The 24,135-nt window shown below is 39.2% G+C and overlaps 1 protein-coding gene across 6 annotated transcripts in view; it reads right to left on the bottom strand.

Annotated features, from left to right (window-relative positions):
• Positions 1–24,135, bottom strand: part of LOC106068426 (SLIT-ROBO Rho GTPase-activating protein 1-like) — a 163,903-nt gene that overhangs the window by 74,815 nt on the left and 64,953 nt on the right. For 3 of the 6 annotated variants that reach the window (XM_056027733.1, XM_056027734.1, XM_056027732.1), the window contains exon 2: positions 13,326–13,688. The exons of 1 other annotated variant lie outside the window; for it this stretch is intronic. In XM_056027733.1, the coding sequence (XP_055883708.1) occupies positions 13,326–13,425 (100 nt within the window). In that variant the 5' untranslated portion in view covers positions 13,426–13,688. Of the gene's footprint in view, positions 1–2,289; positions 2,428–5,426; positions 5,574–13,325; positions 13,689–24,135 lie in introns of those variants that run through there. 2 more of the 6 variants (XM_056027735.1, XM_056027736.1) reach the window with 2 other exon arrangements.

Genomic DNA, 24,135 nt, shown 5'->3' with positions numbered 1-24,135 from the left:
CTTATCACAGTCTGGCTTATCTTAGTATGGCTTATCACAGTCTGGCTTATCTGTCAAACACTATTTCGGTGGGCTCCATCTTTCATCTCACAAAGTTTTACGAGAGAAAACACGATTTTGAACAAATTATTCAAAAATTGTAAACCTAAAATAATTTATTTTTAAAACATATGTCTGTCATTGATCTGTATTGTCCTACATATATCTACCAATGGAATGTGAATATCTTATATCGGGACACTATATATAACTATATGCATGGACGCTACCTCACATTTGATTGGGGGGGGGGACAGATCTATATGTGTCATGCTAACGTAAGATATTATCAATAAAAACGGGAAGATAGCCAAACACAAATAATAATAATAATATAGACTAGACTATGACTCGACACGCAATAATAATAATATAGACTAGACTATGACTCGGCACACAATAATAATAATATAGACTAGACTATGACTCGGCACACAATAATAATAATAATATAGACTAGACTATGACTCGGCACACAATAATAATAATATAGACTAGACTATGACTCAAAAGATTAGGAAGAACTCTCTCTCTCTCCGTTTTCCCTCTATCTCTCGAGTTCCTTTTAGCGCAGTGGCCTTAGAGCTAATTTAAGAGAAAATGATTTTAAAAAATCGGTAGAAACAAAGTACACATAACTATAGACATACACCAGCCATAAAGCTATAGACATACACCAGCCATAAAGCTATAGACGTAAACCAGCCATAAAGCTATAGACGTACACCAGCCATAAAGCTATAGACGTAAACCAGCCATAAAGCTATAGACGTACACCAGCCATAAAGCTATAGACATACACCAGCCATAAAGCTATAGACGTAAACCAGCCATAAAGCTATAGACGTACACCAGCCATAAAGCTATAGACGTAAACCAGCCATAAAGCTATAGACGTACACCAGCCATAAAGCTATAGACATACACCAGCCATAAAGCTATAGACGTAAACCAGCCATAAAGCTATAGACGTACACCAGCCATAAAGCTATAGACGTAAACCAGCCATAAAGCTATAGACGTACACCAGCCATAAAGCTATAGACTTACATCAGCCATAAAGCTATAGACTTACATCAGCCATAAAGCTATAGACTTACATCCATTACTTGTACTACACTTTAGGCTGTGGTGATCTTTTCATTAAATAAAATATGTATTCATGTTATCTGTTCGTTCTTTAAGTTTTAGAAGCTCCTGGCCAAAAACCTCCACGACAGAGGATGGAATTTGGGCAAGGGAGAGACTCGGGTCCATCGCAATGACAGTCCAAAGCGCATACCACAAGCCTAGGAATCCATCCAACTTGGAAGTGTAACAAACTGAGAAAGTAGAACGCGCTAGAAGTAAGCTTCTTTCTTAGTTCCTAGTCTACTCTCGTGAAAGAAAAAATCCTAAACGCTCTCGTGACTCTTTTTATCTCCAAAAGAAGGAGCCTGGAGACCGGACAACACAAAAAAAGACGTCACCGAAGACTAATACTTAATAATATACTTCAATCCACTGCCAGGTATCCAGATCCATGGACTACAATAGCCCACGTAGTCCTTGAACAATAAAGAGCTTGGCAATACGATACCTTGAGCGCACTGTCAATAGTCACGGAACATGTATTACTTGAGCAAACTATGTACAATATAACTCATAATAGAAAATAATAGAAGACAGAGAGACAGAGAGAGAGAGAGAGAGTGAGAGAGACAGAGAGAGCGAGAGTGAAGAGTTTAAAAAAATATTCCCATAGATCAATGACCTTAATCCCGTAGTCTGACTTTCCCACAATCCCTCCAGCTTATAAATGAAATACATAGATCTACGTCACAAGACCTGCAATTCTCTGAAATAGGAAAGATAACTCATGTCTGTAATAACACGACACGTGTAAATAATATAAGAGATGTATACAATTAAGTTCTTTGACTGATAGTTTTTCACTTACATTATTTATTAGTATGTGATAATGACCAATTATACTTCGAACACTATCTAAACCTTTCAATAGCAGAGTATCTAGCTTCTAGCTAGACAATACAGTCAACTAGAGCTGTGAAGACCATCTACTACAATACAGTCAACTAGAGCTGTGAAAACCATCTACTAGACACGGTATCCTAATGAGAAGGCATGCAATCCTATCAATGGTATGTACGGCTCTACGCCAGCTATAGTTATACACCTTTATACGTAGAACTAACGTCTCCAGGTAATTGGTCAATCTCAAAGTACACTTGAGTATTAAAGTGGCCTCACCAGTAATCGTGCCCCCACAACGGCTAGAATTCACTGACATGCAATCCAAGAGAATAATCCGTACAGAACAACGCGATGTCAAGACCTAGCAGGCACCGTAACAGGCGCATGTGAACACTAGTTTTTATTTTCTTTCCCCCTGGTACTAGGGGAAACAACTGGAGTAGAGCAGCATACGCTTCTAGTAGGTTGTCTGCCGCTGGTGAATGAACTTTCAGCCCAGCCATGGGGGGGGGGGGGGGGGGGGGGGGGCTACGTACAAGTAGTAGGGAAGCACGCAAACACACACACACACGAAGGGGCGGCGGTGTGCTAGGGGCTAGAGAGGGGCTACTGTTTGTTGTGGTATTTGAGGTGCTCGCCTGTCAGGGTTACGGTTGATCAAGCGTACGGCTGGTATTTCGACTGACATTTTGTGACCTCGACTTTCAGTGCTTCTCAAGTTGACTGTCACCCTACAAACCTGAACGTGACCTCTGGAAACGACTAAAAATAGATCTCCAAAATAGTTTACATTTCACGCGCTATAGGGAAAAAAAAAAACGTTATGCGAAACTGCCAGACACTTACTGGAGATTTTCAAGACAAACTAAACAATGTCAAGGATGTTCAAATGAACTGCAGTGCTGCCAACTTAAAAAAAACAAACTACAAGCAGAAGAGCTTTGAAAATGTTGATTCTGCAGTGCTCAAAAGTACGCTCAAATTATCATGTAACTTAAAAAAACACATAGTTTGTCAACACTTTCTTTATTCTGTACACCGGATACACCAAGCTTGCTATTTTTAATTTGCCGCCAAGCAAGAAAATCTCCAATAAACAGGAGAAGTGTATCGTGCAAACATCTCGTGTATTTTGTATTTTCTATGAATACCGATTTGAAATGTGCTGAAGTGCCAGGTAGCGAGGGTTAGGAACTCTGATCTTTGTATACAAGAGTTCAGAACTGGAAACTGGTTTCTAGAAAAATGAATATAATCTATTTAACTGAGTTTTCAAACACTTCCAATATTTTGGTTCGTTACAAAAAAACAACTTTAAAAGTTCTACGTTGTTTTGTTTATGAGAAGTGCTATTCTTATTGCACGAAACTGTTCTTTCCTCTTAAAAGTTACAACAATTAGTAGACATCTTCACGATGGTATAGAGTTCAAGCCCTGTCCGAAGCTATCCCTAATACCCAGACACGCCGATAAAGGCACATTCTTATTCCATAATTGAAACATTTCTTTGGAATTCCACATTCTTTCCTAGTGCCGTTAGAGCATGGAATGGATTGTCTCAATAGGTCAGAAAAACCAACGACTTAGCAGAGTTTTTAAGTCACGGATTAACAAGCATGACTAGATTGACACATGAAATGCGTAAGATGTAATTATCTTCCCTTTTGCAGTAACGTCTGTTATTTATAAGATATGAAGGAGCCATATATACATATGATGTGGGACAAATCACACATTTCCCGCCTGTCCATAAAACGCACAGCGGAAGACGGATCTAGTCAAATAGACCCAACACTAGTTTCCAGTTGACCCCTGGCACTGGGCTCAGTAAAAGACGAATTGTTCCATCCTGTGACAGAGCGACGTTCGTCATTCCATCTCGTAGAACAGTTTTCCGGTGAAGCCAGAGTGAACAAGACAGGAATATCCCTCCCTCAGTTCCAACTCCCTCCAATAGAAACACGAGGCGAACGAATCAGGAGGGCTATAAACACTCCCGTGGACATGGAATACTATGAGCTCCTAATGCAAGCCTTTTTTTTTTCTCAATGAGATTTGAATCAAACATGTTGTTTACTTTGCCGGATCAATCTGTAGCTAGATGATATTGGATTAGACCAAAGGTTGTAGGCGAATGCTGCTCTAAACATTGATGGCTTTTCAAAGAAAAGAGCTTCATGGACATCTTCCGGTTCAAAGAAACTAAGTCGTAGAAAAAGAGCTCCACGGACATCTTCCGGGTCACAGAAACTAAGTCTTAGAAAACCTTTCGTTAACATGGAGCAGAGGATTCTCTAATGAAGAATAACAATCCCACAATGATGCCTATGCACCTTTCAAGGGGCAAGCTAAAGGACGTGAGTAGCTACTGGGGCATCTTCTAGATGAAGCATGCTAAAAGACATGAGTAGCTACTGGGGCATCTTCTAGATGGAGCATGCTAAAAGACGTGAGTAGCTACTGGGGCATCTTCTAGGTGAAGCATGCTAAAAGACATGAGTAGCTACTGGGGCATCTTCTAGATGAAGCATGCTAAAAGACGTGAGTAGCTACTGGGGCATCTTCTAGATGAAGCATGCTAAAAGACGTGAGTAGCTACTGGGGCATCTTCTAGATGAAGCATGCGAAATCATGTGCATCAGAGAACACTGACTGCCAAGCACACTCACACACCACTAATCAACGTCTATTAAGCAAAAAACTATTTTTGAATCAGCAAAAAGCCGTAAGGTAGGATTTATTTCAAACTCTGTGTTTCTTTTTAGCAATGCACACACACACAGATATAAAGAGATAACCATTATCAGCCCCTGTTCCACACTGCCATGGCCGGGATATGATGCTCGTAACACGCCAGGTTCACATCAATCATTTTGAGATATTTAGATTATCAGTGTATCAGTTCTATATCAACACACACACACACTTAATAACACACACACGCGTTGTCATTTGTATTCATTAATCAGTGGACACTGAGTCCGTCTGAGATGACAGCTCTCCCCAACCCTGTGCACAAATGACACACGGGCTGACCAACGGTCACCTACAACGTCACAGTGTCCACTATCATTATAGGTATATTGTAATGATGCACCCCAGTGTGTATAATCAACCCCCACACACAAATGGCCATGTGAGTGAGTGTGAGAACGAAAGAGAAATACAGAGAGAGAACAAAGAGAGAGAGAGAGAGTAAGGAGAGGGTAAAAGAATAGGAGAGAGGTCAACTTATAATCCACTCTACACTTTAATTTTACATCAAATTTTAATGAATACTTAGAATTATGTAACTCCGAATAGGTCTTGATAAATATGCATACAATTAAACACAGACCAAAACAACAAGATCTAGTAGATGGGTCAGGTACAACAAAACTTTGTCAATATTAAAATTACCAACTGACACTGACCACAATGAAGGCAAATCCACTAGTGTGTAACAATATCCAAACAATCCTTGGAATCACACAGTGATCTAAACAGACAGTACACGAGTCAGCGATAGAGAACGTTTGGCTTCTCAAGGCAGAACACAGACACGCCAGCCCTCGGTGTACGGGACAACACGTGGTCATCTCTGGCAGCTATGGAATAACTCTTAGCGGGCGGAGTTGTCCCCCCACATACTTTATTTCTCCGTGACTCTCTCTCTCTCTTTCTTTTCAACAATGTCAAATGTTGCAGGACATGGACATAGATCTATAAGTTCACTGGAACCAGCTCGTGGTCAAAGCGATACAAAGTTCTAAATATCGTATCGAAATGGTGGCCACAAGTCTCTCTTAAATACAGATCGATTACCACGAGGTCTTTTAAACCGAAAAAAAGCATTTTCAGCAAGAAATCGTATATTGGCATATAAGACTTTCATATCGATACCAAAAGTATCGAACTGTTCAAGAGTTCCACAAAAAATTAGATATATAATTTAAAAAAAAGTAAATGAACTATTGGGGGGCGGGGGGAGAGAGAATGAGAGAACGAAGGTGTGTGTGTGTGTGAGAGAGAGAGACAGAGAGAGAGAGAGAGACAAACAGAGACAGAAGTAGAATGATCAGTAATAATGCAGTTTAAAAAAAAACAACACATAATAATAGTACAAAGTGAAGCATAAATGACTCAAGAAGATTGTGAGTTGACACATATGGAAAGGAAATAAGATTGTTTCATTAGATTGTTTCATTAGATTGTTTCATTAGATTGCACCATTAGATTGTTTCATTAGAGCCTTTGCCTTTGATTCTTTCCTTGCCTATGTAAAAACATTCAACTTACAAACCAACCAATTCTAATAAACACGTCAGTCTACACTCTTACAGAAGCTGTAAGACGAATATAAAAACCTGGGTATTTTTTTAATTTCCTCATTAAACTAGCTCTCCAATCCTGGGCATTGAAACTATTAAAAAGTGACAACTGCGTAGAAAGATATGCCAACTACATACAGTGTAAATAGTGTTGTTGAACTAGGGGACGGGGTAGGGTGGGGTGGGGGCAATCAAACACTGTTTTGATTGGAAGAGGGTTACGTTTGCTCCTAAAGAATTAATTAGGCGGAGACAAAAAGGGGGGGGGGGTGTAGGAGACAAAGAAACAAGACAAAGACAAGACGCATACTGAAGGAATTAGCCCCGTGTCACGATGACCTCCCACCCTGGACGAGAAAAAAATATTCAGGGTTGAAAGTACTGATAATCTTAACAAAGAAAAGTTAAAGATTCCTTTTTTTTTTGGGGGGGGGGGGAGGGGGGGGGAGGGGGTAGTATTCTTTTAATAGAGCTATAGTTTTGTATCTGTTAACACAGCCTTCCGCTTTCAAATGTTCATTTATTTATTGCAACGGTCCTATAGTTTTTGTTATTTAAATCGTATAAGACAAGGCATTTACATATGAAACGGTATAGCGAAACGTCTGCTCTAATAAAACTTCTAGGCCTTACAATGCTTTAGCATAAAACAAAACATAGGCTGGCTCTCTACACTGAGATAACAAAACCTATAGGCTACACCATTTTGATTTGCATGCCAAACCCTCTAGACCAGGGGTGTGGGTCGCGACCCCCTTGAGGGTCGATCGACGATTAGCCAGGGGTCGCCAAAGACCATCGAAAATATGGAATTGTTATTGTCTATTCTTCTATTGCTGTGTATGTGTGCGGGGGGGGGGGGTCGCGGCAGAGTAGGGGATTGTAAAAAGGGGTCGCCGAGCATAGAAGGTTGAAAACTGCTGCTATGGACTCTGCTGCATTGCTCTAACAAAATAAACAAAGTTCGCTGCACTAAAGCATAGCCCTTGCATATTTCATTATACCAACGTGTTCAGTTGTTACTTTTCCAAAATGCTAACCACATACCACACACGAAACCCTGTTGACCAATGAAGCTGGAACTTTTTGGGTCCTTCAATGTTCATGATACAGAACAGTGATGGACACTAGAGCCAGATGGTCAGTCAAAATCTCGGATACTTTACTGCGTTGGAACTTCGAAGTTAAAAAAGGAGACAATAAAAAAAAACAGCAGTTGTCGTTCTTGGCAACAACAGACACGTTTAATCAAAATCAGATCTTATAAGAGAACATAATTTTTTTATATCTATATTTGCAAAATAAGATAATTTGTAAAGACAATACAATTTGTACAAATAAACGAAAGCTGCATTTAAACTTTAGGTATTGTAAAAAGGTCTCTAGTGTCATACAAATAAAGGGCTACGACTAGAGGATTTATTTCAGCAAGCAATGGGAAACGTTAAAAAAAACAAAAACAACCTCGCTGGTGTAGGTTAGATTGAGTCAAAGAGAGGGAATGAATGAAAGCTGTTCAGGCGGAAGTTGTTTGCTGAGGAAGTCTGGGAACGAATACAACAACCTCAACAAGACACACACACACACATCTTGAAAGTATTCAGGGACGTAGAATGATCACCTTAGTAGCGTTAGGTCTACAGGTGAGAGAGAGAGAGAGAGGAGGGAGAGAGAGAGAAAGAGAGAGAGGAGGGGGAGAGAGAGAGAGATGATAAGAGAAAGGAAGATGCCGTTGATTGGAAACATCAATAAATCACAAATTAAAAAAACACACACACACACACGCACATAACAATGTTTGTTAAAACTTTGCTAAACAGACCTGAAAAAGAAAAATTGTTCCAATGTTCTAGATTGTGATATGTAACTATAGAGTCGCCTAGACAAAATGTCTTAAAAGAAAACAAGCAAACAAATATCCACATTGTTTTTTTTTTTTTTTTTTTGGGAGGTGGGTGGGGGTGGAGATTTTTAAGTGAGTTTAACAAATCCTAATCAGTCTAGCTACTTTGGTCTAGCATGGGAACTAAGAAACATTTTTAAAAGAGAAGAAAGAGAGAGAGAGAGAGATTTATGAATGAAGAAAGGACTACAAAAGTCACTTCCCCAGATACTACTTCATTCCATTGGAGACTTTCTGACCTCGTCCCCCCCAAGCTAGCCCATTATGACTAGGTGACTGCCACATCCTGGCTTCCGGTGCAAGGTTCCCAGAGGCAACGCCAGACAAGATGTCCTCTTAGACCAGATGAACTAAACCAGTTTTGGTTGTTTCTCTCTTTACTTCTGCTCTGGGATATCAGCCACAACACTTGTGCTCAAAGTACACGAGGTAAAGGCGAGGGTGTTTCACAACAGAGGGAGGGAACGCCGGAGGGAAGAGAACTAGTGATTCTAGTCATTGAGGAATGGGGAGAAAGTGGTGTCAGATTCTGAATGAAACTGTTTGTTTATAAGAAAAGAGAGAGAGAGAGAGAGAGAGAGAGTGAGAGAGAGAGAGAGAGAGAGAGAGAGAGAGAGAGAGAGAGAGAGAGAGACTTATAAAGACATAATGCAAAAAGCAAAATACTTATCAAGCGTACGTTTACTCTAATGTCTCACAATGTATGTTCTCTGATGTACCTACATAAAATACTATTAATCATTCGTCATTAGATAATCCATTGACTCAAAAACAATCTTTCTAACAAGACGCGTTCCTATTCTTGGCATCCAAACCACACCGAAAGCTGTATTTAAAATCTTCAGACAAGCAACAGTAAAAAAAATAAATTATAAAAATAAAAACAATACTTGAAGGGAAAGAACAGCTAATTACTGCAATATATCTGAAAAGTACAGGGTTTAGCTCCCTTTCTGCTATATAATGTATATTAACGCTATATAAAACACAATTACTTAATTAGCACTTAATGATTTGTTTACTTTTTGGATTGATTCGTGTATGGTCATCGCCTATAAATAATTATTTAAAATTTCAACTTGATTCGAGAATGGGAAGTGGGAGAAATACGTGTCAAAAGGTAATAAGGGGATGAAAGCCATATAGACGCACACATCTCTCAATAAGTAGCATTTATTTTCCTTATTTCGATATATCAAACAAAAAAATAAATCACCAACAATTGATTAATGAATTGGTAAATATTTTTTTGTATTAATTCAAGTCTTTTATGTTTAATGAATAATTTTGGGAAGTTTGAACTTGATCCGAGAATGGGAAATGGAAAAAGAAACATGTTCTAACTTTTTACCAGACAGGCAGACAGCTAGACAGACAGACATACGGAGTGAGTTGATATAAGCTATGTCATAATACAACCGCCTTCAACCACTCCTCTTCGTACAGATAGTTGCGCACTCGCAACAGCAGCAGGAAGATGAACCTAACCGTCTGTCTAGTTCAACATTTTCAGCAGACGATTGCCTCATTGGAATTGACATGTTTAATAATAGTGTGGGAGAGTGTGCAAGTGTGTGTGTGTGTATGTGTGTGTGTGTGTGTGTGCATGTGAAAACGAGTGTTGCTTACTTGTATTGTCTATCTGTAATATCTATTTATTAGGAAGGATCCATTTTTTAAAAAATGTTTGTTATATAACGCTGGGCAGTTCAGTAGATGTCAGAGGAAAAGTAGTGTACGCGTTAAAATAAAAAAAATAATAACAAAGGTTTACTGCTGCAGGGGTGAACCACTGTATAGAAAATACAAAAAACGACTTATTAATTGTTGTTTTAAATTATGTCCAACTTATATGCATACTAAATAGATTTTTTCTCTTTTAAAAAAGTAAACATTATTTTTGGGTAAATGTAGTAGTTAGTAGGACAGAACTTACATAACGTAGCAATACAAATGTAAAAAAAAAAATAATATTTAAAAAAATAAAATCTAAAACCATTTGCATAAATGTGTTAAAAATATGGCAAATATCGATCTTCCCTACTGAAGAGCCGCCCGTGTTTGTTACTATTAATAGTGAATAGTTGTAAAAGTGGTGTATTTTTATGAAAAAAACTGCTTGTATTTAAAAATTAGATTTTTCGCTATTAGAAAAGAAAAAAGTAGCCGTTGCATCAGAACTTTGAATGGACTAAAATATTATGTCGGATTTTCACTTTCTTTTCTAGTTTACGAGATCTAAACGGGACGGACGGATAGACATTTCACACAAAACTAACAACACAACTTAAGCCTATTTTGTGTTAATTGTTATTCTTTTGTGTGTGTGTGTGTGTGTGTTTTGTAGCTGATGAAGGCCTCGTGGCCCAAACGTCCTTTGTTTTACCTGGTCCGGCAGGGTCACATATATGCATGTTAATTGTATTTTCTTTAAGCTAAAATCAAGTGGCAAGATCTTAAGCCGCAGACCACAGATCATAGTATAAAGAAAAAAAAATATCTTTATTATCCTTGATAGAACTGAGATGCGGATCACTGGATGATGAGTCAGACCTAGATCTTGCTGTTTTGGAACAGATACAAAAGTCTGAGAGAGGATTCGAAAGATGTGTTGAAGCCGTGTACAAGATGTAGAGTTTGTTACCACACGTACTAGATCTAGATTGAATATGAGGATATTATTTAAAAATAAAATCAATCGACGTCCTATTAGGCAGCTAGTATTGGGCATTACCACATCGTTCAATTCTAACCACTGAACATCATTTTAAGAAGAGACTCGCCAAGGACATGGAGTTAGTCTCCATAACAATTTGAGAACCTCCATAACAATTTGAGAACCTCCATAACAATTTGAGAACCGTCACAGACGAGTCCGTAATAGCTGATCACTAAAGCTTGTACCAAGTCGGTTTTGAGTCCCCCGAGGGGGGGGGGAGGAGGGGGGGGGTAAGTAAAGGGGAGGTCCAGATTACAATTCAAAGTTACACCTCTTCTCCCAGTCGGCAGCACGTTGCCATGGAAATCAATAACATTTTCCATCCCATTTTTTTTTTGCGTCAGTTAATAGAGCTCGGCGGGAGTTAACTCTTACGCTACTCCCAAAATTGAACGTTTTCGATTCTCTCCCGTTTTCATTCCGGACAAGCGCCCGGCTGTCACTGAACATACCGTATATGTAAGCCCACACGTGAGAGCACACTACGCTGACACGAAAACACACCGACACACATGAGAACACACTAGGCTGACACGAAAACACACCGACACACAATAGAACACACTACGCTGACACAAAAACACACCGAGACACGATAGAACACACTAACAGACAATACAACACGCTGGCACGCACATTGATATGTAACATTGCATTGGGTCAACCAGACACCAAAACATTTAATAGAATTCGGGGAAAAAACGGCTGCAAAATAAAAATAATAATAGTAAAATAATGACCTCGCGGACATCTTCGTGACCCTAAACACCCCTAGGAAGATTCTCATTACTTGTCAGAGGGCGGTACTGTTGCAGACCTGCCATATCATAAAAAAAAAACTATTCAGCGGACGCTCTTCAGGGGATTACAATGAATTTTATTTCCCCTGAATGAATGTCGATTCTGCCAGAGAATTGGAAACAAGTTTTATAGTTACAATAAACTTTTTGTCTTACTATTTGATTACATTACTGTGGCATGATACGTCTCTAGAGCTATTGTTTTCCCTTTGCAACTACTCATGTGGCTGAAGAGGCCAATTATTGATACGCAGCTGCGGTCACAGTCGCGTTTTGCATACATCAGTATACCGGTACCTTAAAAGATGGGCGCCCAGCGAATCTCCCACCTTTTATTAGGATCACCAGAATGTCTTGTGGGATTATTATAACGCTAGCAGACAAAATCTACGTACATACAATTTTCACTCAAACATTACATGCGAAGTTTACATTGCAAAGTTGAATTGTATTCCATCATTTTATTGTGAATGGAACAAAAGAATTATTGCATGTTTTGTTTTGTGTGATCGATGTTTTGCATCTTCTCTGCGATGGTACACATTTTTTAAAAAAACTTTTTATCCTACAAACAGTTCTAGTGTAAGTTCGACTACCGACAGAGACCGGATGGATATAGGCCTACATGTTAAGGAGAAAATGGTGTTAAGGATGCACCACTAGCAAACAGCCACCACAACCAGGGATAGACGCCCTTGAACGTTGGAATGGCAGAATTGTTATATGAAAAAAATGAAACCATTTATTAAACCGGTGTAAACAGAACAGAAAAAAAGACTGCGGCCACAAAGAGATGTCAAGGTTGTTGAAAACATTTCTGACTTACTTCTCTTGGTTTTGTCAATTGTGCGCGAGTTGTAAGTTTGTTAAATCTGTATATAAGTCATCTTATTTATAGCTAAGTCAATGCTAAGCGGAATTAAAAATAAAAAAAAATCACGACTATAATCAAAGGGACATAATCCTATTTTGAAAACCTACTATCATTAACATGGTTTGTTCCCTTTGCTCGTCTTTGATTTAATGCAATAAACGTTAACATATAGCGAAAGTAAAATATTTTGTGTTAAAAAAAACAACAGAAAAAAAAAACAAAAACCTGTCATTAATCGGCAATTAGTTAATTAACAATTTATGACAATACCAATGTAAAAGAATATAATTGTTAAACTTTCCAATAGCATCATAATTATAAATGTGTAGAAAGAATACAAATGATAAAATTGTCTTCTTTTTTCTAAATGCTTGTATTAGTATCAACTGTAAACCCCCTTGCCATAGAGAAATATATAAAGGAAGTATAATTGTGCTATTTCACTGTGTGACGTTGGCATGGTAGAAATGGACTATAGAGAAAAGGAATATAGTCTAAGAGATCCTCTCGGGGCAGCAAGCTGGATGTCTAACAACCCTGTGCTTTCCAGAGACGTTATTCAAAGTGGGACCTAGACTCCTTGGTTACAGATCCAGTGTAGCTAGATTGTCGTTTTATACATCATTTCGGGATCCCTCCACGTCAACCCCCACACCCAAGGGTAAACAATTCTAATACTTGTTAAAAAAAAAAAAAAAAAACTTACGTGCACCAAGAGTATGACGTCTCCTGGCTGACCTCCGGAGTGACGAGGTCCTGCTGAAGCTGTACGGCAAAGGCAGCTCAGTCGTCGGAGAGTTGGACATTTCAAGGTCACTTCAATGTCGATCTAACCCTGCTAGTTGATACGTTTACGCGAGTTCTCTCATCCACATTCTAGAATGTCCCACTTTAGTCCAATTCACGCCCTCATCAGTTCAACATGCTCGTGCATCTATCAATCTACGAGCAATTAGGCGAGGTCTCTAATTGTATGGTCTCTAATTGTATCATCTATTAAGTTTCCATCTTGAAATCTTTCGCAATGTACTTGAAGCAACAACTGCTCATTTTCCACATAATCTAATCACTAGAAATGAACAACAATTTAATACCCAACATAGCCACCGTAAACTCAAGTGGAACGGTTGTGTTCTTTTTTTCGGGAAAATCCACAAATTACCATGCTCCCAAAAACAACCCAACTCTCTCGTTCAAATATCCTTCTCAAAAACAAAACTCTATCTACACGAGGGCGGAACTAAAAATAATTCAATGGCCGATAGCGTAAGAATGATACTAATTTAAACAGAACTATACATACATCAAATAGATCACTGGACGCAACTAGATTATTGGTGACTAATCAGATATAGTCGGTAATACAATCATTGCCATTACATTGCTGATAAAAATGTGATAAAACAAACTTATTTGAGTGTTAACTCCAGTCCGTTTGTAAGACAGTTAATAACAAGCTGATTAGATAGCAGACAATGTAAGCCTGATCAATGTTGAATGTGCTCACAGCCTAGAAACCTGTTCGTTGTTTATACCAGACGGTTTAATTATAGACATGACTAAGACAACAAATGATCGAGGTAAACATAGTCAGTCTAACTTTTAACGTTAGCTCCGCCCCCCCCCCCAACCCAAAAAACAAGGTATATAAAGATTGTCAACCAAGGAATATATAGATCAGGGCAGGCCTTAGGTATAGGCAAACTAGACAAACTGGACAGCCGCCTAGAGCATTCGATTGGTTGAGATGAAGCAGCGAAATTTGTGCCCAATGTTATTGTTGAAGTCACTAGGTTTTAAATAAATTTTTATTTTTTCGCTGTTTATTTTTTATTTTATATATCATTTGAGGGCTACCTAATTCACTTCGCCACAGGCCTCCAGTCATCTAAGGCCGACCCTGTATAAATCGTTGTAAAAGATGGAAATAGATTGTCCCACATGATAAATAAAGATTGTCCCACAAGTGTCAGGGAGAGGTATGGCGAGAATGAATGTTAGTTTGATATGATTGTTATATCCCCTTGTTATGAATGCGAAATGTTGCACGTGTTGTGAACTGAGTGATTAAGTCTTCGTTGAATGTGCGAGAGAATGTGTTAGTCAGTAAGGTCTTGCTCCCGGTCCAGGAAGGTTGGACGTTTTCTTCCTGGACTGGTATTTATGTATTTATAAGTTGATGGACTGGTGTTTTGTGTATTTCATAAGAGTGATATAATTGTGTGCTTTATTAAGTATTAAAGTATTATCGATATTCATGAATATAAGGAGTTAGAGTTGATGTATATTAAGTGTTCGTATTTGAGTTAAGCAAGTATTGATGAATTCTGAGTAACCAAGCAAGTATTATTTGATATTCAAGAAACCCCTAGTGAGCCACAGGAACCAAGTTAAGAAACACAACAAGAACAAGAGACGAGCAGCAGCAGTATATATATATATATAATTAAGACCTCTGACAACAAGATAAATAAAGATTGTCTCACAAGATAAATAAAGATTGTCCCACAAGATGTATAAATATTGTCCCACAAGATAAATAAAGATTGTCCCACAAGATGTATAAATATTGTCACACAAGATAAATAAAGATTGTCACTCAAGATAAATAAAGATTGTCCCACAAGATGTATAAATATTGTCCCACAAGATGTATAAATATTGTCCCACAAGATGTATAAATATTGTCACACAAGATGTATAAATATTGTCCCACAAGATGTATAAATATTGTCCCACAAGATGTATAAATATTGTCACACAAGATAAATAAAGATTGTCACACAAGATAAATAAAGATTGTCCCACAAGATAAATAAAGATTGTCCCACAAGATAAATAAAGATTGTCACACAAGATAAATAAAGATTGTCCCACAAGATAAATAAAGATTGTCACACTAAAATAAATAAAGATTGCCACACAAGATAAATAAAGACTGTCACAAAAAGAAAACGAAACTTCATGACACAAAGACTTGACAATCTCTTGAGGGGACACATTGGGAGATAGATAGCGATTAGAGTCAATTTATAATTATTCACTCAGACTAAAACAACCTCGAGCAATTAATGTACGAGTCTTAACACATCAACGTAAAGATCCTATTCTCAAAAAAGAATACATGAAAACTAAAGTTTTGAAAAATGACTTTAAAAAAAAAGCAAGTCGAAACTACTTCTCTTTTCCCTCGTAGTTCTTCATTTAAATATTAACAACACCATGATTGGATTTGCATTACGGGTAGGCCAACTGTTTCGGCGAACGCTCTAAGTATATTCACAATTAAATACATAACCCTGTAATTAAAACTGGGCCTCTCATAAACCCAACACAACCCTTCAAAGAAAACAAAAAAAAAAACGGAAATTCTTGTCGTGGTCCTGTGACTATAAATGAAGATGTATGGCGCAGTAGTGGGCAGTTCTTAAGATATTTAGTTTCAATTGCTTTTGTGTCCTGTTTCTTTCAGGCTCAAGCACGGTCAGTGCGCTCTAGAACAAACTCGTTTATGGACATGGGAGGAGGGGGGTAACTAGGAGAAGATGGACATGGGAGGAGGGGGGTAACTAGGAGAAGATGGACATGGGAGGGGGGTATCTAGGAGAAGATGGACATGGGAGGGGGGTATCTAGGAGAAGATGGACATGGGAGGGGGGTATCTAGGAGAAGATGGACATGGGAGGGGGGTATCTAGGAGAAGATGGACATGGGAGGGGGCTATCTAGGAGAAGATGGACATGGGAGGGGGGTATCTAGGAGAAGATGGACATGGGAGGGGGTGTATCTCGGAGAAGATGGACATGGGAGGGGGGTATCTAGGAGAAGATGGACATGGGAGGGGGTGTATCTAGGAGAAGATGGACATGGGAGGGGGTATCTAGGAGAAGATGGACATGGGAGGGGGGTATCTAGGAGAAGATGGACATGGGAGGGGGGTATCTAGGAGAAGATGGACATGGGAGGGGGGTATCTAGGAGAAGATGGACATGGGAGGGGGGTATCTAGGAGAAGATGGACATGGGAGGGGGGTATCTAGGAGAAGATGGACATGGGAGGGGAGTATCTAGGAGAAGATGGACATGGGAGGGGGTGTATCTAGGAGAAGATGGACATGGGAGGGGGGTATCTCGGAGAAGATGGACATGGGAGGGGGTGTATCTCGGAGACGATGGACATGGGAGGGGGTGTATCTAGGAGAAGATGGACATGGGAGGGGGTGTATCTAGGAGAAGATGGACATGGGAGGGGGGTATCTAGGAGAAGATGGACATGGGAGGGGGTGTATCTCGGAGAAGATGGACATGGGAGGGGGTGTATCTCGGAGAAGATGGACATGGGAGGGGGTGTATCTAGGAGAAGATGGACATGGGAGGGGGGTATCTAGGAGAAGATGGACATGGGAGGGGAGTATCTAGGAGAAGATGGACATGGGAGGGGGGTATCTAGGAGAAGATTGACATGGGAGGGGGGTATCTAGGAGAAGATGGACATGGGAGGGGAGTATCTAGGAGAAGATGGACATGGGAGGGGGGTATCTAGGAGAAGATGGACATGGGAGGGGGTGTATCTCGGAGAAGATGGACATGGGAGGGGGTGTATCTAGGAGAAGATGGACATGGGAGGGGGGTATCTCGGAGAAGATGGACATGGGAGGGGGTGTATCTCGGAGAAGATGGACATGGGAGGGGGTGTATCTAGGAGAAGATGGACATGGGAGGGGGGTATCTAGGAGAAGATGGACATGGGAGGGGGTGTATCTAGGAGAAGTTTTCCGCGCTGCTTCTAGTCAGGATTTGAACTCAAGCCCCCTAGATATGTTTTCAAGCTGTTAATGACACTAAAAAAAAACCAACAGATTTAACAAAACTTTCCTGGCATCTAGTCTAGTCACCAATGAGATTAAATTCCAAAATGAACCAGAGAAGTTTCTCTTTGATCCTACCAATACAACAGCAAAGAATTGAGATCGGTGCATTTAAACCTGTGCTACTAACACATCCGTGGTCTGGACACTGAACAGGTAATAATTACAGATCCCTAACACTACACCTTTTAAATTCTCTGGTCGAGTATACCTGTACATACCCAATCACGGTGGCTGATCATTTTAGGTATTCGTCTTGACTAGCTTTTAATTCAAAGCATTGACTAAACAATCTGATCGTATATTTGGTTGAAAGAACAACTATGCGCCTGCCCTAGCGTAATGGTAACACCCTTTTTTTTAATGCCAACATGTTCATGCTGATGTTATCTTTAACAGCCAGTCATGCGTGACATGTTTCCAGTTCAAGATATATTAATCCAGACATGTTTCTATTTCAAGGTATATAGATCTAGACATGTTTCTATTGAAGGTATATAGATTTAAACATGCTTCTATTTGAAGATACATAGATCTAGGGCTAAAGCTCGAATGGAACTTTTTTTGTTAGTGTCCTTAGCACCTGCCATAATGAGTTCAAGAGTATTTGGTTTCGAGTTAAGTAGATCACTTTACATCCAATTAAAGACGTGAGTAATTGAGACTTCTTTGAGAATTTTGATAGTTTTGTTTTGAATTTTATTTCCCATTTAAAAAGAGTTATAAAAAAAAACAGAAAAAAAAACAAGGGACCATAGAATGTTCAGTCTAAATAACGAAACACATCAAAAAGCTTTTTGAAAAACAAGGGGCCACAGAATAGAATGCTCAGTCTAAATAACGAAACGAATTCCTATCTGAAAACTTAAGAAATGAAAATAATACTAAAAGCCAATATCGTTTCTCCAAAAGATCGGTCTCCTGGAAAATTAAAACAAAAAAAAAACGGAATTATTTGAACATAATAAGCAACTAAATATCAACCTTAAATAAACCCGAGATCTGTTATCTATCTTGTCGTTACGTCGACATTTTGTATTGATATATATAGAGAGCAAATCCAAATTGAAAACAAAGCTTGTTTAAAAAATATATATTTTGGACGGGGACAATTCCTTATAAAAAGGAAACTATAGACCGAAAAATACAAAGCAAATTAGACTCAAAGAAAACTTTCTCAATACTTCCTTGTCATGATGTCATAGCCAGTTTATCTTTGTACTTTATTTTTTTGAAACATATCTTCAGTCCTGAAAAATCAATAGACTTCCATCGTAGTTTTTTTTCATTTACCGCCCCGTGCATCTAGCCGCCCCTCCAGCACAAAATTCAGACCCCTAGCGCCCTCTACTCCTTATTCCTTAGCACGACACATAAGCTACTGTCTAGAGGTCTGTGTCGCACCGGCCGCCGCCGTCCTCTGGAAGTGACACTAGGAAATGAAGGCGGAGGAAAATTAAAGGAAGAGGGGAGGGGCATTGAGATAGGAAAAGAGGTTTACGAAGGTTCACTACGAAAAGAGGTTTACCAAGGTTCACTACGAGAAGAGGTTTACCAAGGTTCAATACGAAAAGAGGTTTACCAAGGTTCAATACGAAAAGAGGTTTACCAAGGTTCACTACGAGAAGAGGTTTACCAAGGTTCAATACGAAAAGAGGTTTACCAAGGTTCAATACGAAAAGAGGTTTGTTTGTTTTATATGTTTCGGATGTTCCTTCAGAGTTGAAGATAATTACTTCCTAGTCCAAACCTCCCGCATGACGACGGGGGATGGGAGCGGGTAGGGTTTGAACCCGGGACCATCGATGAATCTGAACGACAGTCCAGCGTGCAAACCGCACGACCAGGCAGCCATCCAAGTTTACCAAGGTTTACCATGAGAAGTACAAACAATATATATTTATGTCAGAAACAAAGCAGACATCAAAAGAACAAAGAAAATTCCAAAGAAAACAGAAAAGATTATGGGAGAAATAAACTCTTGTTAAATAGCAGACGTGCGCCCCAACTCTCTGACGTCATCGAATGTTTATTCAAATACTTTTTAACAAAACTTTTTTTTTCAGTAAATTTTGTTTTTATTTCTATGATAAAGTTGTAAAGAAATCTCACACTCTTAGAGTAACGAGTTCGCCTCAGGACCGGACACTACAGAATTGAGACAACATATGTACCGGAAGCTCAAAAATGGAACCAGTGAAATCTGCCCGTGTGGAGTGTCACCAGAGAATGCTGACCATGTCCTTCAAAACTGTTCCCTTTACCATGAGGCCCCTACAAGACACTGGCCCCAAAACACCCAAATAGAAAGAAAACTATATGGAGAGCTGCCTGATTTGGAAACCACTGCGCAGTTCATCTCATGTATCTGAACGAGGAAAAAGAAGAAGAGTAACTAGTAAAATACTAATAAATAAAGATTGAAGTCGAATAGAAGACAGTCTATCAGGACTATCTAATAATGGGAAGACCTGTTTCTACAGTGTATGACGCACGTAAAGTTCTATTACATTTTGGATTATAATAGGACAGGCGCTGGAAGAGGAAGTTAGCAGAGAGAGAAATAGAGAGAGGGAGAGAGAGAGAGAGAGAAAGAGAGAGAGAGAAAGAGAGAGAGAGAGAAAGAGAGAGAGAAAGTCAGTCTGATAAAACGATGTCACATCTGAGAGTTCCCAGAAAACTATATCTAAGAGAATATTAACATACAGAAGAACTAAGGAAAGATAACTGAGCTGAGATTGGGTCATGCTAAGGGAGAGTATTAACAGTAGGTCACACCACAGCGCGTGAGAGAGAAGACGTAATTGGTGTCTGTTGTCTGTGAGTTAGGACTGGGTCCAACATTCGAGATTGTTTCGAATTAATCAACTTTCAAAAACCATTTATAAATCTTTCTTGAAAACAATAAGGAAGAGGGGCGATATTCATACACTTAGCCCGTTGTTATTGTTGCGTGCGCAGCGTAGTGTGAATGTGGAATGGTGCGAAGGCGTGCTGAACGGGAAAGACAGAAAGAAAAGAAATAATATGAGTTCAAGTGAACGAAGACCTCATTGCTATTACTATTCGTTGAACAGTATTAAACGTCTTCTTATCTACGACTCGTAGCCTTGTGTTGGTGTAGGATTAAAAAGAGTCTAATCAGTCATTTAGAAAAGAATCAGATGAACTCGAGAAGGAAGCCAAAAAATAAATTAAAAAAAAAACGCATTGGGTCGGAATTCATTTCCTCTTCCTCTATTTAATGAACCTTTTTTTTTTCTTCCAAAATTCTTGACTATTTATGAGAGACGTCTGTTGTAATAAAATAAAATTACAGTATAGGAGGATGTTTATTGTATTTGAGGAAGTACAATTTATTTTGTTTATTGATTTAAAACTATTTCCTTATTTAAAAAAATAATAATTAAGACTAATCGATTAATTAATTAAGACTAATTGATAAAATAATGAGTTAATATTAAAAAAAAAAACGTTTCACGTGTTGTCGTGGACAGTAAATAATTGTGTGCACAGTTTGCAGCTTGATCGAGAAATAGTAATTAGGAGAGCTAACGTGTACAAGATTTCTACCAGACAGACAGACAGACAGAGTTTGAGTTGATAGAAGCTTGGGAATACAACAAAAAGGTCTATATAACATTACACAATGCGTATCAGTTCCACGTGTTTTTTTTTAAATATCCCCCCCCCCCCCAAACACAACAAGATTCATTTGATACAGACGTGTGTGTGTGAATTGGTGTGTTTAACGTGTTCCATGGGGTCCCTGTAGAGCAAGACGAGTAGAATCGTTGGGAATAGGAACAAGGACATTGAGTGAGTCTAACTAAATAATGAATGGAATAGACTTACATCAGCTATAACATTACTACTTCTAGCTAGATGTCACTTGGATGCTACGCCCTTACAACTAGCTTATGTCAATTGGATCCTGTGCCATTACTTTTAATTGGATTTCACTTTGATGCTACGCCTTTACATCTAGCTAGATGTCACTTTGATGCTACGCCCTTACTTCTAGCTAGATGTCACTTTGATGCTACGCCCTTACTTCTAGCTAGATGTCACTTTAATGCTACGCCCTTACATCTATCTAGGTGTCACTTGGATGCTACGCCCTTACTTCTAGCTAGATGTCACTTTGATGCTACGCCCTTACTTCTAGCTAGATGTCACTTTGATGCTACGCCCTTACATCTATCTAGATGTCACTTGGATGCTACACCCTCACTGCTAGCTAGATGTCACTTTGATGGTACGCCCTTACTTTTAGCTAGATGTCACTTTGATGGTACGCCCTTACTTTTAGCTAGATGTCACTTTGCTATCTCAATTGTGTTTCAAACGAATTGAAAAAAAAAATCAATAAGAAAACAAGGACACGTAGATAACAACGAGAGTTGTGGGGAGGGAGGGATGAAATAAAAATGTCGAAATTCTTCAAGCGAATGTTATTTTGACATCTCGTGCGAGTCTGGACACATGGCAGCGAACGCGATGTGCAGGGTTTCAGGGAGCATATTCTGTGGAGCGGACATTTAATCGCGTTGCAGAAATCACACTTTACTCCCCCTCTCCCCCTTTTTTTTTTCTTTTACACTAAGCCCAAACACACATGCAGACCTCCAAACGTATGCAAAGTTCAAATCAAGAATAGTCAAGATATCAACACGAATGGATATCCCTCAATTTAAATCAGTAGTTTTCAATCATAACCAACAAAGGAGTGCGTGTGTGCGTGTGTGTGTAAGCCTACAAGAAGGGGAGTTAAGTAAAAGGACTGTTCCATCAAAGACATTTGGGTCCGATCTGATTCCGTGGTCAAAGGTTAACGAGTCTGTCATGCGGTCAGCACAACTACCCCAACTGGTTATGAAACTCGGGGAACACATTCCACACTGCGCTGACTCTTAAAATTAAACTACTCTAAAGGGACCAACTAAGATTAGTCTGGGAAAAGACAACTCTAATCTGTTGACAGCAGACTTCACAGTGGCGCTGGTCTCAGATTGTAACCAATAGAATGGAGGAGGCAGAAATACAGCTGCAGGTTTGTTAAAACGTCTTCTACAAAGACAGCAGGTTTGTTAAAACGTCTTCTACAAAGACAGCAGGTTTGGTAAAACGTCTTCTACAAAGACAGCAGGTTTGGTAAAACGTCTTCTACAAAGACAGCAGGTTTGGTAAAACGTCTTCTACAAAGACAGCAGGTTTGGTAAAACGTCTTCTACAAAGACAGCAGGTTTGGTAAAACGTCTTCTACAAAGACAGCAGGTTTGTTAAAACGTCTTCTACAAAGACAGCAGGTTTGGTAAAACGTCTTCTACAAAGACAGCAGGTTTGGTAAAACGTCTTCTACAAAGACAGCAGGTTTGGTAAAACGTCTTCTACAAAGACAGCAGATTTGTTAAAACGTCTTCTACAAAGACAGAAGGTTTGTTAAAACGTCTTCTACAAAGAACACAATATTACACTTGCCCAAGAATCCTAAACCCGAATGAAAAAACAAAAGCTAATAAAATACCCAGAAAGACACAAAAAGAAAGTAAAGTACCCCCCCCCCCCTTTTCAGAAATTCAGATCTATGGGGACAGATGATAAAAAAATGCCATCTGTTTCTGTTGCCCACGGTTAACGAGGGTGTCATGTGGCCAGCACAACGACCAACCGCCTTTTCGAGTTTGCTACCTATCAGAGAACATATATAATATGTTAAAAAAAGACGGGATGACAAGGATCTCAAAAGTGAGAGGACCTAATCTCTAGTAACACAGGTTTCAGCAGCCACGAGCACGTTTGGTTTGGCTTGCAAACATTACAGTGAAACGGAGAGGGCATCGAGGTGGCGAGGGACAGATGTACGTTAACACTGATGTCATTAGTGGTAACCTAGTGGCAAGCCGTGCCACTGTGATAGCAATCTAGATCATTAAAGAGATAATTAAAGAGAAATCTAAAAACAAAAGTTGCTCAAGATACATTACATAAAAAAAAAATTATCGTAAACTTATTTTGAATGGACATGTGGGGTGGGGTAAAAAAAGGGGTAAACATAAATGACAATAGAAATAAAAGCGGCATACATTTCTTGAACGATATAGGCCAGTGTGGTATGTCGCCAGTCAGGGGAACGGTGGCTAAGTTTAAAAACCTAACAAGTAAATCGCACCAAGACGTGGGGACCTGCTCAATTATTTGATGAGCGAATTAAAGAGGCGAAAACAAAACATGTCAACAGCATGACATAGCCACAGCAAAGTCATACCGTCTCTCTATCATACCCCCCACCCTTTTTTTTTCTCGCCCCTCTGGCTCTTTCTGCCTGTCTCTCTGCCGTTTTCCTCCTTGTAAACACAGAATGATGTGTTCACTCATACGTTTGACCGCAAACAGACTTATGTCCCCCCTCACACACACACTTTTTTTCTTTCCAGTATCAACGCAAATAGACCGTCCTGCCCTACAACACACGTAGACAATATCAAAAGCACACAACCGCAGAGTATTTTCACGTCTTTTTTTTATTTTTTATTATTCCTTCCATTTTCATCTCCACGCCAAGGGAATTAATTTGTTTCAAGTCTAAGCCCCCACCCCCACCCCCCGTCCATCTTTCGTTTCCTTCTCTGGTTCCGTTTATCGGAGA

The sequence above is a fragment of the Biomphalaria glabrata genome, chromosome 4 (genome assembly GCF_947242115.1).
Source record: "Biomphalaria glabrata chromosome 4, xgBioGlab47.1, whole genome shotgun sequence".
NCBI classification, from domain to species: Eukaryota; Metazoa; Mollusca; class Gastropoda; family Planorbidae; genus Biomphalaria; species Biomphalaria glabrata.
This window is presented reverse-complemented; position numbering and strand designations above follow the sequence as displayed.